Here is a 16,655-nt window from a genome sequence, read left to right as displayed (position 1 = left end):
ATATATTAACACACATGCATACCCATAGGCCTCGTTTCCCTTATTCACAGAATTTTATTATAGCATTTGTGTGTTTTCCTACTAGCTAGTAAATTCCTTCCTAAAATGTCTGATTCCATATTTTCTATTTCTATTAATGAGAAAAGTATGTGGGCGTGAGTCTTTGCGTTACTTGGATATACTTTTTTCTATAGCATATTTATATATTTTCTGTAATATATTTATTTCTGCGTTGATATTAAATGAAATCTAGTCGTTGTGTCTCATAATTCACATTTATGAACGACGGTCTAAAAGCAAGATTAATTTATATGATATAACAACAGGTGAATTCCGACGATTTGGAATGAGTCCATATTCTTGGATATTAGATGATGTTATATTAAAAAAGAATGTACCGTTGCACGTATTCTGTAACATATTTTGCTTTACATGGTAACACCACAAACTACTTCGAACAAATTTTGGTTGGTTGACTTGCAAGAACTAACAGCTAAACTTTTCTAAAATGATAGTCAACTAAATTTTGAATGCTCCACATTTGAATGATCCAAAAGCGAAAGAACGTCCCTGGAACTCAATGGACTAGCGGCTCGGCATAAGGGACTGATACAATAAGTACTAGACTTTAATAGATAAGTACTGGAATCGAGTTGTTCGATTAAAACCCTCTTAAAGTAGTGCTCCAGCATGGCGGCAGTCAAATGACTGAAACAAGTAAAAGAATATATATATATATATATATATATATATATATATATATATATATATATATATATATAAAATAATAAGCAACGCGGATTTCAAAAGTGATTGCAGTACGCACGTTTCATGCTACTTCAATTTATTTAAGTAATGTGAGCATTATCAGGCTGATAGACTCCGCTATGTCAAGATGGACTTATATATGCTTCCTCACATTTGGATTTTATGTCTGCTCTCTCCCACTTGGATTTAATATGTTGCCACATTTATAATATGTCTTTTTTCTGCATTTTTGTGCAGCTGAAGATTGCTCTTCATATTGCATTTAAGGTAATGCTCACATTACTTAAATAAATTGAAGTAGCATGAAACGTGCATACTGCAATCACTTTTGAAATCCGTGTTGCTTATTATTTGATTTTAATCACCCCTCCTTTTGGGATGCGATATTCGGGTGCCTTCGCATAAGTACCATATTCAAGCCTTGAGTATATATATATATATATATATATATATATATATATATATATATATATATATATATATATATATATATATATATATATATATACATATACATACATACACACACATACACACACACACATATATATATAAGACCATAAATAAAGTACGAAGCTACAAGTGTATCGCAGGGGTGCAACAATTGAAAGTAAAGCGGCCCTGGAAAGGGACGTATTATCGTTCTCACAATAGCTCTGAAAAGAATTGTTAACAATTCACAAGTATAAGCGTCCTTATTCGTTCATGAAAAGCAGTAGGTGCAGTGATGCCAAAACTCAAGCCATCTGAAAGGAGATTGAGAAGCTGTAGTGGGAAAAATATTAAAAAAAGAGTTAAGAAAAACAGGTAATTTTGAAAGAATGGCAACAATAGTACTGACTTACGATAAACTGGTTCGGCAGGGAAGCTGCGGCATGTTGGACGGCCTACAGCCCCTCACGGCAGACGACATTTTTCGTTTTGGCTTTCGCGGCGAACACGGGAAAGTTTTCTTTGCATCCGATTTTTGATCATCTGACGTATAATTGGCCGTGCGAGAAGCATGGTTGGCCTAAATGGAGGCCTGTCGTTGTTAGCGTTTGAAGTTGGGACTTGTTGATGGACATGTCAAAGCAAAGTCGAAGAGGGAACTGAAGTCGACGCAAGGGACTTATTTGATGGAGTAAGAGGTATCCTGGGTATAAAGACATCTCTGATGCCGCAACCCGTAAGAATTCTTGCTTCAATAACATGAGGCAGCACATTTTTTACCACTAACCGCGTTCCATTGCACAGGCGTGGTGACTCCAGTTTCCTCAGCAGCATGACCTCAGCTCTAATTTTGAGGTGCAGTTGATGAGGTGATACTACAAAGGGGTTGAAGGAATTGAGGAACTTTGCGGGAAAATTAACAGCTTCTTCTTATTTCTTTACTACCCACAGTGGGGACAAACAAGGACAGACAAACAGATTAAGTCGATTATATCGACCCCAGTGCGTAACTGGTACTTATTTAATCGACCCCGAAAGGATGAAATGCAAAGTCGACCTCGGCGGCATTTGAACTCAGAACGTAAAGGCAGACTAAATACCTATTTCTTTACTGCCCACAAGGGGTTACACACAGAAGGGACAAACAAGGATAGACAAACGGATTAAGTCGATTATATCGACCCCAGTGCGTAATTGGTACTTATTTAATCGACCCCGAAAGGATGAAAGGCAAAGTCGACCTCGGCGGTATTTGAACTCAGAAGTTAGCGGCAGACTAAATACCGCTAAGTATTTCGCCCGACGTGCTAACGTTTCTGCCAGCTCACCGCCTTCTTGGTGCACAACAGCTTCTTCTTGGTCTACAACAGTGTCCACAGACTTGTAGGCGTGTGGGTTTTTAGGAAGGCTTCGCCGTAGGTTTTCTTTCAGTTTCGCAACAAATGTGTCTTTGTGAGGCAATATGTCTCTTTCGCACAGTCAATTCAGGTTTTGGTAGTTTATGTGCAAATTGGGAAAAACAGCGGTCATAAGGTCGCCCATAGTGCCCACAGGTGTACCTACGTGTGAGACAGCCATCTCTCTAGCTGCATCGGAGGGAGCTGTGCCATCATCAACTGTTAGTAGTTGCTTGGAGAAGTCACCCGATTAGTTGTCGCCGAAAAGCTGGGCCCTCGTGGTCGGTCAAAAATGAGGGGGGGCAAAAACACCATTAGACCCTGTACGTAAACGGCACTTAATTTATCGACCCCGAAAGGATGAAAGTCAAAGTCGACCTCAGCGGCGCAGTCTAAAATATTATGAAAGAAAAGCATTAGTCGATTACACCGACCTCAGTGTGTGTGTTTCTCTGTGTGTGTATGTATATATACTTATGTGTAAGTGCGTGCATGTGTGTGTCTGTGCAAACATATGTAGTGTAAGCAGTATACAAAGAACTGTAAGTTTACAAGAAAGGTATTGTTACCCCAAGGAATTTTGTAATATATTCGGAAAATAGTCATGATACAACTTGTTTCAACCAATTCTTTGATCATCATACAGAAGTTAACTTGACTAGTATGAAATTTACTATCAGGTAAAAAGAAAATTACTGATAGCTGATATTCAGCTAACTAGGTTTTAAAATTTTGTTTTCTATTTATTATACTTTCAGGTCCATATCCGGGCGGATAGTCGGTACTGGATGGTGGTTTTTTACATTGATCATTATTTCATCTTACACCGCTAATTTAGCGGCTTTCCTCACCATTGAGCGACTTCTTCCTCCAATTAATTCTGCCAAAGATTTGGTCGAACAGAAAAAAATTCAGTATGGGACAATCAAATCTGGCTCAACAGAAGAATTTTTCCAGGTAAGTTTCTTTCTTACTATAATTTTTTATAAATCTCGCCAGAAATATTTATTCACCGGTTCCTGTGATTTTTGACAAGGTGAAATAATGATTACAAGTTTTTAGAGAAAATAACTAAAATGAGTTAGCTTATAGCGAGGAGAGAAAGTCCAGCGTTTCATTGAATGCATTCATTAAGAGAGAAAATAATTGAAGCCGATGTTGAAGTTTCAATGATAAATATAAAAGAAATAAGAGTGAAAACAGAGAAAAGAGAGAGGACAGTGGATGTAATTGGACGTTGGGTGATCAAAGGGATACTGGACGTTTACAACAGTGACGGTAAAGAAGAAATAATTATGAGGGGTGTGTGCAAATTTATTGTGAGTGCGATAAGATGAAGGGAAATCGGAGTAGATTTGTAGGAAACTAATATAGAGAGGTGGATATTGTTTACAGCGAGAGGAATGTCCGAGTACGTAATGGCAATATCAGAGATATTGAAGATGAATTACAATATCGCATGGATATTGTTCATTAAGGATATGAAAAGAGAGTTGATTTTTGTTGAATGTAGTGGTCCCACGTAGCCATCGATGTACAGGCCATAAAGCCCACGAAACAATGTGGGCCACTAACAAGTTGTTATAAATGGAAACGTTCTTAGTGTTCATAGCTAGTCCACGAAATTCTTGGTAAACATCTCTTGGAAAGGAAGAAGAGTTTAAGTCGAATTCAGTGAGTCGGACCAGTGTAGTATGACTTGGTTCAGGCGAGATATGATCATGAATAAAATCTTTAGTGTAAGAGGTGGTTTGCATGAGGGATGAGTGCGTACAACGATTTTACGGCTACGGTCGTAGTAAAGGAGAGCTTAGCTTTTTCAGAAGTGAAAGAGGATTTGAAATGAACAACATAGTGTCAGGAAATATGATGAAAAGACAATGACAAGAGAATGACCTTAAATTCCAAATCACAACATTTTGTCTTAAAAACAATAACAAAACATTAGGATATAACTTACTGTGCTCTATCTAGGAAACAAAGAAAGGGTATTGATCACAGACTTACTTAAATTGGGCTGGGAAAGGGATCAATAGCAATTATAACAATGAATGATTTTAACAGCTACGGATTGCTTATGACAGTTCTTATGATACTTCTTATGATAGTTCTTGCTTTGTTAAGAATTAGTAATAGGAATGATTATAGTTAGCATATTAGATCATAATAAATCATAACATACGTATGATCTATTTGCGGCGTACATATACATAAACACACATACATGCATACACAGATACATAAATAGATGCATAAATGCATAATACATAATACATATATACACACATATACTCATACAAACAGTACATACACTCTAAGCTATATATATGAATACATACATTCATATATATATATATATATATATATATATATATATATATATATATATATATATATATATATATATATATATATATATATATATATATAAATATATATATATATGTATACAGACACACACATACATACATAATGTAAATACATATGTATGTATATGTGTGAGTGCGTTTGTGTACAAGGAGAGAGAGAGAAGGAAAGAAAAGATAAATATCGAAGGACTTTCTAGAACTTAAAACAAATCTGATAAATTCACATGTAGGTACAGGAATATTTAACACATGCAAGACTTTATGTACATTGTATACCGGCATCAAATACGCAACTAGAGCTCAAAGGCTAGATTCTTCATTATGAATCAGTAAATATTTCAATACTTATCAGTTCCTAATTTTCTACGAAAGCACGTTATCGAACAGTTTCCTCCTTTAGATGTTTCACAAAACTCCACTGAAAAATGACTTAACAAATTCTATTATATACAGCTATTAAGTTCGATATAGCCTTGGCCAATTTTGGCCAAAACATATCTAAGTTCATCTAAGTTTATTGGCAAAGATTCACGTAACATTACACCCAGCAACTGGCTTACAGATATAGGGTATCTTTTCTCTCCGTCTCTTCTATCGTTGCCGCAAAGTCATCATCACTTCTGCAATAGAGAACATTACGTTACATCAAAGTCGATTGAGTACAACTGTCTTATTTTCCACACAATAGAATGTCTACTTCCTAACACTGCAACGTTCCAGTATTACTTGGTGCCCACGTTTTATAAGCAAATCTCGAACATGTATATAACCAAACTGATTACGAACAACATTAATCACGCTGATTCCGGAAGACGTACAAAGTTCATGGGCACTTCACCATCTTTCAATGGCTAATTAATTAACAATAGGAACAAAATACTGAAATACATTTAATTAATCTTGACTATATATTCAAATCTATCTGTCTGTCTGAGTGTCAGTCTCTCTCTTATTTATCTATCTATCTGTTTGCCTGTCTGTATGCCTGCTTCTTTGTCTGTCTGTTTGTCAGTCAGTCTGTTTGTCAGTCAGTCTGTTTGTCAGTCAGTCTGTTTGTCAGCCCCCCGCTCTCTTTCTCTTTGACTGCTTATCTCTCTGATTACCTGTTTGGTATGAAACTCAAATTCTTCTGTGATGAACATTTAATTCTCGTACCATTTAAAAGAAGATTCTCTCGTCCGCATTTGTATCGGAAAGCTGAATTCCTTGAGGAGTTGAGCAAATGTCATTTCTATCAAACACCACCACCACCACCACCATCACCACCAGCACCAGTAGTAGTAGTAGTAGTAGCAGCAGCAGAAGTAGAAGGATTTCAGTTTTATTGTAGAGCCAATGACGTTTGATGGATCATATCAAAATTACCAAGTCTTGTATGAAAATCTCAATTTTCGTTGAGTTTCAACGGTTATCTATTGCTCTTGTAGCTGGTTGTCATTCATTTTATTATTCTACCTGTTTATTGTGCTTTTGTTTTTTTTTACCTTTAGATTCTTCCATTTGCCCCCTTTTTTTTATTTCCTTCTCCTCTTACATTTTCTATTTCGTTTTAATCTTACTTGTTGTTATTTTCATTCATTATGTCCTTGTTATCGTCGTTATTGTTGAAATCGTTGTTGTTATTGTTGCCGGTGTTGGTGTTGTTGTTGTTGTTGTTGTTGGTGGTGGTGGTGGTAGTGGTGGCGGTTAGTTGTAATCGTTAATTTTCTGTTCTTTTACCTGTAATATTATTGTCATCGTCGTAACCGTCATCATCACCACCGCCGACACCACCACCGACACCACAACCACCACCACCACCACCACCATCATCAGCATCATCATTTATCATCATCATCACCATCATCTTTAACAATCATCGTCATCATCATCATTGTTACTATCGTCGCCGTCATCATCATCATCATCATCACTACATCTCAATTTCGCTCTCACATTAAAAAAAATATCTGAACTAAATTTCTACTTTCTTGCTCAATTCACCATTTTATTTTCCTTCCTTTTATTCTTCGAATATTTAATTTTTTTTCTTCTCATGTTTGACAATTTATTTTCTAATTCTTCATCCGCATCGTAAAATTTCCAATCTCCGCTTGATAGCTTTCACTCAACTGATTACTTTCTTAACAAGCAGATCGAAATTCGACAGGTTTAGGTTAGGACGTGGCGTATGCGGAGGAATGTGAGGGAGTGCTGAAATTGCGGTCTATCAATTTCCTCCTTGTTTTCCGGCAAATTAGGGGAAATATATTAGAATATTCGAAACAATAGCTTCTTACGTGAGTAAAATAGGAAATTTTTGGCAAGCAAGGAGACATACATACATATATAAATATATATATAATATATATATAATATATATATATATATATATATATATATATATATATATATATATATATATATATATATATATCCTTGGCATACGGGTAGTATATATACATATATATAGTACCCGTATAATTTCACTTGCATTAAGCAAAAGCTACTTCTGTAAAGATGGAACAAGAGAACAAGGGAGCAAGAAATTGAGAAATAGGATAAAGGGGAGAGTGAGCATCAGTGAAAGAGTGATTGAGAGAGAGAGAGAGACAGAGAGAGAGAGAGAGAAAGAGAGAGAGATAGACAGACAGTCAGACAAACAGACACCCAGAGAGAGTCATTGAAACTAACATAATATCGATAATGAATTCAGTAATTTACAAGGGCGCGATCGAATACGATGGAGCACAGCACTCGCGTTGCAAGAGTGTGTGACGTCCTGAGGGGCCCTTCTATTTGCTGCCCTAGGAACCCACAAAAAACATATTGCCTAGAGCAAATCCAAAAGTGTCGCCAAGGGCCTACCCCTGTGCTTAGCACACTAGCTACGCCTGTGCTCAGCACAGTGAGTTTCGAATTCCCAAGTGTAAATTATATACTTTCCTTATTTATGCATTTCGATCTTGAACTATTAACATAGTAATTGTTTAAAATATGCAGAAATCTATCAACCTCCCAAAGCATAATCTTTGGAGAAAGGACTAATTTGCGATGGTAAAAAAATGCTCGTTAAATTGGCTCCGTAATCTATAGGATGATATTAACGTTCAGTTGATCCTAATTAGAAAATAAAATTAGTTCTGAAAGCAAAAAAAAACTGAGAAAATTAGCAGTAGCCTCATCGGTGACGATCAGTCAATATTCATCATAATCATCCATCATTTTTAATCCGGGTTTTCTCCCCGTTAATGAGGGTGGCCGATCTACCTCAATGCCGTAGCAACCGCCCTCACACTATCTCGCCATCTTGCTCGGTTTGTGGCGTCCTTCTTTCTCAAGCCAACCCTCCCGAACTCCTCCTCCACATTCCTCTCCCCTTCCCCCTCCACATTTTCCTCGGTCTACCTCGCTTTCACTGTCCATTTACCTCATAATATACCACCCTCTTCAGAACATGCTCCTCATCCTTTCTCAACACATGCCCGTACCACCGAATTCCAATCGACCTTGAAAATACGTAAACGTCAATTGTCGATAGGGGTCCAGAACCGAAGGCCTTATCCTTTATCTAAGAATGGAGGGAAAACGAGAGCTGTTTGTTAGGTTGGAGCCGATTAAAAACCGCCGATCCCATTAGTAAGTAGTATGATCTTAAATCTAGGATATGAACACACAACATTTCCCATATCGCCGAAAACATTCCCATATCCCTTTCGTCAAGGGAAGGGTAAACTTTGGGTTGCCAATACTTTACCGTTACTCGATGAAGTTCAGAGAATATCTAATAATGAAAGGAAAATTAAATGTACGCTGGGCATCTGCGGAAAGAGAATGTACTAATTTATATATAGACATGTATTCAGTGCAAAGAGATATGATTCTGCAAAGACACCGTCTACAGTAAAATAATGCCAGCGTTGATCAAAAATATATCTGTGATTAAATTTTCATATAAATGCGATACTGTAATTACCATAAAATTGAAGCTTAAAAATAATAAATAATAAATCGGTATCTAAATGTAATGGCTACTTCAGTCCTGAAGTCCTAGATGCTCGTTTGAATATCAAATCAGCCCTAACCAAAGTGACGTTTCAAAATGGAAATAAAGAATCATTATGTGTTGTATAATAAACTCCGTTATAGTTAAATTAACATAAACTCTTCGGATTAAATAGACAGCAAGTCACTTATTCAAAATTACTTTCGAATATTTTAATCCTTGTAAAAATGGAATATATTTTCTTTTTAACAGAGTAATTCTTCGTAGTGAATAATTTATACTTTTTACGTGACATCTTTAAATATAAATCCAAATTAAAGGTAATTAGATATGAATTAAAAACTGACGTACATTATGTTATCTTCAATGTTACACATTACTTTTGCAGTTACAGCTACACAAGCAAAACAGAAATGTAAAAACTATAGTCAGCAAAGAAACTGTTTATGTTAGGTGTCTAATTTCTGACATCTCAACACACCGAGAATGACTCCGCCATTCCTCGTCTCAAGGTAGATATTTTAAACTGAGTTAGACTCAGGAAACGCTTCAATCAGTTAAATTCCATCTCTTGCGAAAGTGGTACGTTTTATAAAGAGATATGCGGCAATAGTTGATACCGGAAAAGAATAATTTTTAACGGTGAGCCTGCATCACATGAATAGTTTTGCTCACATAAATTTCTCAGTAGGAATTCTAGTAGGACAAATTTTCACTTTTCACTCGAGTTTAAGATAGATAAGCATCAGATATTGTAGTACGATCACTTCAGTCGATTCTACACAACATTCCCGCTGATAATTCGCTTTTGTGAATTCCAGCGATGGAACCAGTACATAGTTCTTTGTCTTGATAGAATTATGAATCAAATTTCTTCAAAATAATACACAAAAGGTATCAAATAATGAAATTATAGAAATACAAGATTTTAGAAATACAGAAAAAGGCAAAAGATGTTCGCGTGAAAAATATGCTCAAGCACAGTTCTGTTTAAATGGGGCTGATATGGGGTTAAATAATTATTCCTAATTTAGACAAAGGCAGGGAATTTTAAGATACTTACCCCTCGCGCAACTAGTGCTTTATTGTATCGTAATCGGAAGAGTGAAGGACAGAGTTAACCTGGATAGGACTTGAACTCAGATCGTAAAGTGGCGGGAAAATATCGCAAGATAATTTTAAAGCGTACTAAACCTCCTGCCAATTCACGGCCCTGATCAGGGCTTAAGTAGAAATAATGCCAGTAACAATATATTGCCTAATACTTTTCAAAATATTTTCCATGAATTGCTGTACCGTAATGAAGTAAGGTAGTTTCGATGAAATCTTTACCTTGACACAGTTAATTCAGAATGAAGCAAATTCTGCGATTGTACAAATTCCAGTGGGAGAAAGATAGAATAATAACGTTATTATTTCTCCATTTCTGGCAAAAGTCAAGTCGATATTTTACATTCAAGTGCAGTGTATGACATGATCGACAGAAATTCGGGTAAAATGAATTCTCTTTATATTGTGAATTCAAACGCAACTGTAGCTGACTTTGCTTTTCATTCTTCCGCTTGACTGATAAAATAAGAAGCAATTAAATACTGGAGATGTTCCCATCAACAATACTTTACCTTAATAGATGTGGTCTTGTGCCTACGTTAGAGATCAATATTGTACATTCAATGTTCCGCATTATGGAAGTAAGATGCATTTAAATTTTTATATTATTCCTTAGATTCCTACAGGAATAGTCGATCTTCATATCAACATATTGACCTCTAACAGTGAACTTGGCTTTAAATATCCCCAAAATGAATGCAATAATTTCATAATTTTTTTTCTTAATTGTCATTGAAAAAGTAATTTCACATGAATCTTGCCTTCCTCAAACTCGATTTTATATCATTTCCCCACTGAATTTCCCCATCTAAATTGCATGTGTTATTTACAACGTTACATCTATGCCCAAATGTCAAATATTTGTAATTAGAACATGTAGGAATGTCTTATAAAAAGCATTGCAACAAAGTGCCCAAGCTACAACAGAACTTGTTTTTATATACTATGTTTATGAGTCATCTTTTAAAAATATCATTGCATTAGGCACCAGAAATTCTGGCAAGATCGATTTTTCTTCCAAACGCTGAAGAACAGTCCGTTTCTCTAACAATTTTAGCAGTCTCGCAAAGCAGACAAGAATACATTTCCTTATCGTATACACCGTATAAACTGATTAATTATTCATATAAGGAATTAGATTGGCTTTGCTACATTGACAGTTTCAATTCTCCACAGAATATCCTAAATAAGATACCCGAAGCAAGCCAGTTATTTGCTACGAACATTGACAAACGCTGGAAATATATTCGTTGTGGAGAAGAAAATATTCAAATTATATATCAGAAGGAGGAAGTAATTATCCTACAAGTGAATTATTTGAAAGAACAAATGGAAGAAAATAGTTTCGAAGAGACAGGAAGCAAACAGCTTAAAATAAATATTTTCTTTCTGATTTTTAATGTTCTTTTACTAGGGAAGACTCTCCGAGTTCTACCTTTACACTCATAATGCTATATAGCAGCAACACTGCTGCTGCTGCTGCTGCTACTACTACTACTACTACTATTGCTGCTACAACAATTTGATTTAGGGACAAGATCAGTAATTTTGAGGGGAAGGCAGATTAGTCAATTATATCGATCCCATTACTTCAATAGAACATCATTTTATCGAATTCGTGGAAACGAAAGTCAAAGTTGATCTCGGTGCGATTTAAAGAGAGAACGTAAAGAATGGGAATATATATCTCCGATGCTTTGGTAATTCGGTCGGCATATGCCGCCCTTCATAGTAGTTTCTGAAATAGCTTACTGACTAAAAAGTTTGTTGTGCGGGGTTAATAGAATAAACGACACCATTAGATGACGTGTACTTTATTTTATCAACCCAGGAAAGAATGGAAGTTAATGTTGATCTCGGTACTATTTGAACTACGTTCTAAGTTCAAATTTTACGTTTCGAAGTGAATTTTGAAAAGAGACATAAGCTCTTTAAATATCTACATATGCGATAAAATCATGCAAAGAAATTGCTTTGAAGAAGGTTGGTTTGAAACAGCGAGTCTTAGTGATGACACATAATTGGTGTCAGCTTCAACTATACATGAACGACACGAATAAGGATCCTGACTGATGTAACTGAGAGAGTAACTTGAAATGGACGTAATAGAGTGAGCTTTAGAAATAACAGCCATATCTTGCGCAAATCACAACGTCATTAGCTTAAAAAAAAGGGACGCGTATGCGTTAGATAATTTAGTTCTATATATCCGCGGCATCAATAAATATAAACACACAAATCGACACACCAAATATATCCAACACACATGGAAGCACAAGCAGACATATATGTGCCATGAAGTTAGACGTGTTATATCACTTGTATATCTGAGTGCAATTTTGGTTTCAAATTTTGTCACAATGCCAGCAATTCAAGGAGAGTGAATACGTCGATTATATTGACTCAACTGGTGCTTATTTTATCGACCCCGAAAGGATGAAAAACAAAGTCGACATCGGCGGAATTTGAACTTAGAACTTAATAACGGATGAAATACCTCTAAGCATTTCGTCCAGCGCGCTAACGATTCTTTCCAGCTCGCCGCCTTAATTATAATGGTTTCATTTATTTGCCACAAGGGCGAACATAAGACGAACATAAGGTGTGGAGGTTTACATATAGTAATGAAATAATTAAATAATAATAATAATAATAATAATAATAATAATAATAATAATAATAATAATAACATAGGGTTATATAGTAGTAATGGGGAAATTATAATAGTAAACAAGTAAATAATTACCCAGAATGATTAAGAAGTGGCGTTGTGAAACTGTTGAGTCATCGGCGACTAAACCGGTAACGCCACTGAGCTTGTTTGGTGAGGAGGGTAGATTTTCGACACACTATGGCATTAAAAACAAGACCCGGCAAAGGGCAGGGGTACTCAGAAGAGTCAATGGCCATTCCGAAAACGGGTAGACAGAACCCGTGAGCCTTGGTTGGCAGTCTGTCTAGGAGAAAGCACACACTGATTTAAAATTGGGGCAGGTAGGACTCGTTAGTCACAGTGGTGAAAACCTGGCAGTTTCCAACGGCTCTAGGATGAAGGCGAACGAACCATGAATCAGGACTTAACTCCAGACCAATATTTGGATGAAGATATGGGACCAGCGGACGCTCACCTGTCCCTGAGTGAGGGTCAAGATCATGGTCCCCAACGCACAGAAAAGCGAAGGCAACAGCCCCAAATTAAGGGTAGTAAGAGCTCTGCGGTCTTGGTTGATAATCTTACTAAAGATAGTATCTCGAGAAAAATACCGGTTGGTAGCTAACCGGAAAACAGAATCCTCAATGTTGAGTGAAATGTATCAACCAATGGTGTTGACGGGGCTGGAACCAAACGTGAAAGACTTTCGCCCGCCAGGTGCCCAGTGGTTGAGCAGCGCAGGCCCGGTTGTCATCCAGAGACTGCTAGTAAACAAATCCAGAGGCAGAGAAAACGGTTGGATATGGAGGCAAACCGAATGGTAATTGAAAGCTGGATCAGGAGGGAACCCAGCAGAAGGGGATTCCGACAACGAATGAAAGCAAAATGGAATGAGATAGGACTCTTCGAAACAAGTGAGCAATGGTTAGCCTACCAGTTAGAGCAAAAGGGTGGTTAACAAACATAGAAATAGAAATAAAAAGGAAAGTAGAAGATAGAAATAGTTCTTCACTGACAGATAATGTGCCCAGTGAGAACAGAAAAATGAAAGGCGGCAGTGAAGAAGTAGAGCAAATTGTAAATGTAAATGCAATCTCATTAAATGAAGCAGAAGTAATACGAAGAGCTATATCACAAGAATACGATGATGACCAACCAGACAGTAAGGACAATATATTAGAAAAGACCAGGATCAAGCACCCACAATCCTGAGGTACATTGCCCGACGCAAACTCAAGGTTGAAAGCTAAAAGTTAGATTTGGTTCTTGGGCTATTCCAGTCGAGAAATATAACTGAAGCTAAGAAGATTATTTGAGCTGCAGCTTTGGTTGCTGCTGAGAAAGTTGGATATAAAAGGAAAGAGCAAATAGAAAGTAAAGAACCATACTGGTGTAGACGATTCTGTGAGAAACAACGTTGAAAAGACATTTAAGTCAAGTTGACTGCGAAGAGGGGAATTGCAGAAGGAAGGCATAACAATAATGCTGAAGAGAACATAGAATAAGACATTGGAGGGTATAATGTGATATTAGAAAAATTGAAACAAAGTGTAGTAGCAATCAAAGCAACACTGGAAAGATATGACAGTAGAACAAAACAATTCAGGCAAAACAGATTGTTTGAAGCAAATCAGAAGAAACTGTTTCAGGAACTATATGGGCAATTACACGTAACAACGACACCAGACACAGAGGAAAGCAGGACATTTTGGAGAGGAATCTGGGACCAACATGTAGAGCATAATGATAAAGCAGAGTGGCTGCATGAAATCCGTGATAGGTTAAGAACTATAGAAGGCCAAGAAGACATAAAGTTAACTACAGAAATGATAAACAAGCAGTTAAGAAAATTCTCAAATCGGAAGAGCCCAGGACCAGATGGGATCCATGGGTATTGGATGAAGAAGCTGAGAGGATTCCATGAAAAGATAGAAAAGATAGAAAATACAGGTGGGATTGGCTGATGAAAGGAACCCTAAAAAAAGACCGAGAGCACTATACTGGCAGCGTACGACCAAGCCATCTTTGCTGACGATATCCAGTAAGGATCGAAACATGTTCGTTCCTTTCACCAGTTAGCTTTAAAGAACGAAATCACTCCATTCTCTGTTTCATATCTATTTCAAAAATTTCGATTGTTTGATAATATCAGCTCGTTTCGCCAGTCTCACTTTATTTCTCGCACACACACACACGCACTCACACACACATACACACACACACACACACACACACACACACACTCTCTCTCTCTCTCGCTCTCACTCTCTCTCTCTCACTCTCTCTCTCTCTCTCTCTCTCTCTCTCTCTCTCTCTCTCTCTCCTTTCTCTCTGTGTATAATATTTGTGTGCGTGTATCTATTTATCTATCTGTCTGTATGAATGTATACTTTCACGTACGCATAGTTAATATATCATTTTCCCACAATACATATATCTATGATTCAATATAAAAAATGGTAATGTTATGTTGTTAATTCCCCATTTATGAATAATCGAGTATAATGTCAACGTCAATGTCAATTGAAGGTTTTGTGATGATTAACCTTCCTAAACAAAACTCAACATGCTAGATTTCAGCGAGACATTCTACTCTTTGAAGTATTCTTCCAGTTAATCTACCATGAATCCTACTTGATGCCTTTTAAACGCTACCAGCAACAGTACTTTAAACATGAAAGACGTTGGATTACTATTGCCTATAACTTATAGAAATCACACGATCTTGATACAGTGAAATTGTGTTTTTCTAACAGTTTCTCGTGAAGTACTTTGTTTTCTTTTGCTAATTCTATTACATATATACGTAAAAGCACACATACAACTTTACACTCTTACATATATACATACATACATACAACATAGTTGTCAACTTCTCGTATTTAAATATTCTGCAAAGGAACATTGACAGTTGTATAATCTAGATGAGAAAATAGACTTGCTTGCTGTGTTGCATTTTCTGAAGACTTGTTGAAAAATATGGATAACGAACTGGGTGAGGGTTAAGAATGTCACGTAGATAAGTATACAGTTTTACAGAGTACGTATCACTGAATGTTTGAGGCGCAATGGCCCAGTGGTTAGGGCAGCGGACTCGTGGTCATAGGATCGCGGTTTCGATTCCCAGACCGGGCGTTGTGAGTGTTTATTGAGCGAAAACACCTAAAGCTCCACGAGGCTCCAGCGGGGGATGGTGGCGAAACCCTGCTGTACTCTTTCACCACAACTTTCTATCACTCTTACTTCCTGTTTGTGGTGTGCCTGTAATTTAAAGGGTCAGCTTTGTCACATTGTGTCACGCTGAACATCTCCGAAAACTACGTTAAGTGTACACGTGTCTGTGGAGTGCTCAGCCACTTGCACGTTAATTTCACGAGCAGGCTGTTCCGTTGATCGGATCAACTGAATCCCTCGACGTCGTAAGCGACGGAGTGCCAAAATGAACAATAAGACAGCAAAAGTCTAGTTGTTGGGTTGTTTTGTCGAGCGTTTTCGAGTAGAATAAGAAGATTTACCTGTTAAGTTATGGCGATGTGCAACGAGATCGCATTACAGTAATACCTAGAACACGTTAAAGTCGAAGTAAACTATTAGTCGCTGCAATGTAGCTCTCCGACAGAGATGATTAAAGTAGCATAAACACTTTTTGTAACACAGGCTGGACTCATATATTACGATATAGAAAATATTTTGTTTAGTTTTATATTACAAACTAAGTAGCATATATTTTTGTAATATTTTGCAGAGATACAAGATAAACCGATTTATTAAGCAATAAAAAAAAACTCAATGAAGAATTCGTCCTTCTCGAGGTATTCTACAAAACACATGGAGGCTAATAATGTATGAAAATTGATAATGGAAGTAATCCTTGGAATAGGCAAAGAAAACGATAACAGAAATACTGAATAAAGTATGGCGAAAACTAAATGTTCACACTT

The 16,655-nt window shown here is 36.7% G+C and overlaps 1 protein-coding gene across 3 annotated transcripts in view; it reads left to right on the top strand.

Annotated features, from left to right (window-relative positions):
• The window catches only part of LOC106876580 (glutamate receptor 4), a 735,993-nt gene that overhangs the window by 354,659 nt on the left and 364,679 nt on the right, over positions 1-16,655 (top strand). For all 3 annotated transcript variants that reach the window (XM_014925186.3, XM_089348773.1, XM_089348776.1), the window contains exon 13: positions 3,356-3,554. In XM_014925186.3, the coding sequence (XP_014780672.1) occupies positions 3,356-3,554 (199 nt within the window). The remainder of the gene's footprint in view (positions 1-3,355; positions 3,555-16,655) is intronic.

The sequence above is a fragment of the Octopus bimaculoides genome, chromosome 1 (assembly GCF_046866305.1).
Source record: "Octopus bimaculoides isolate indiv1 chromosome 1, ASM4686630v1, whole genome shotgun sequence".
Lineage (NCBI taxonomy): Eukaryota > Metazoa > Mollusca > Cephalopoda > Octopoda > Octopodidae > Octopus > Octopus bimaculoides.
The sequence above is the reverse complement of the archived record's forward strand: the minus strand, read 5'-3'. Positions and strand labels throughout refer to the sequence as shown.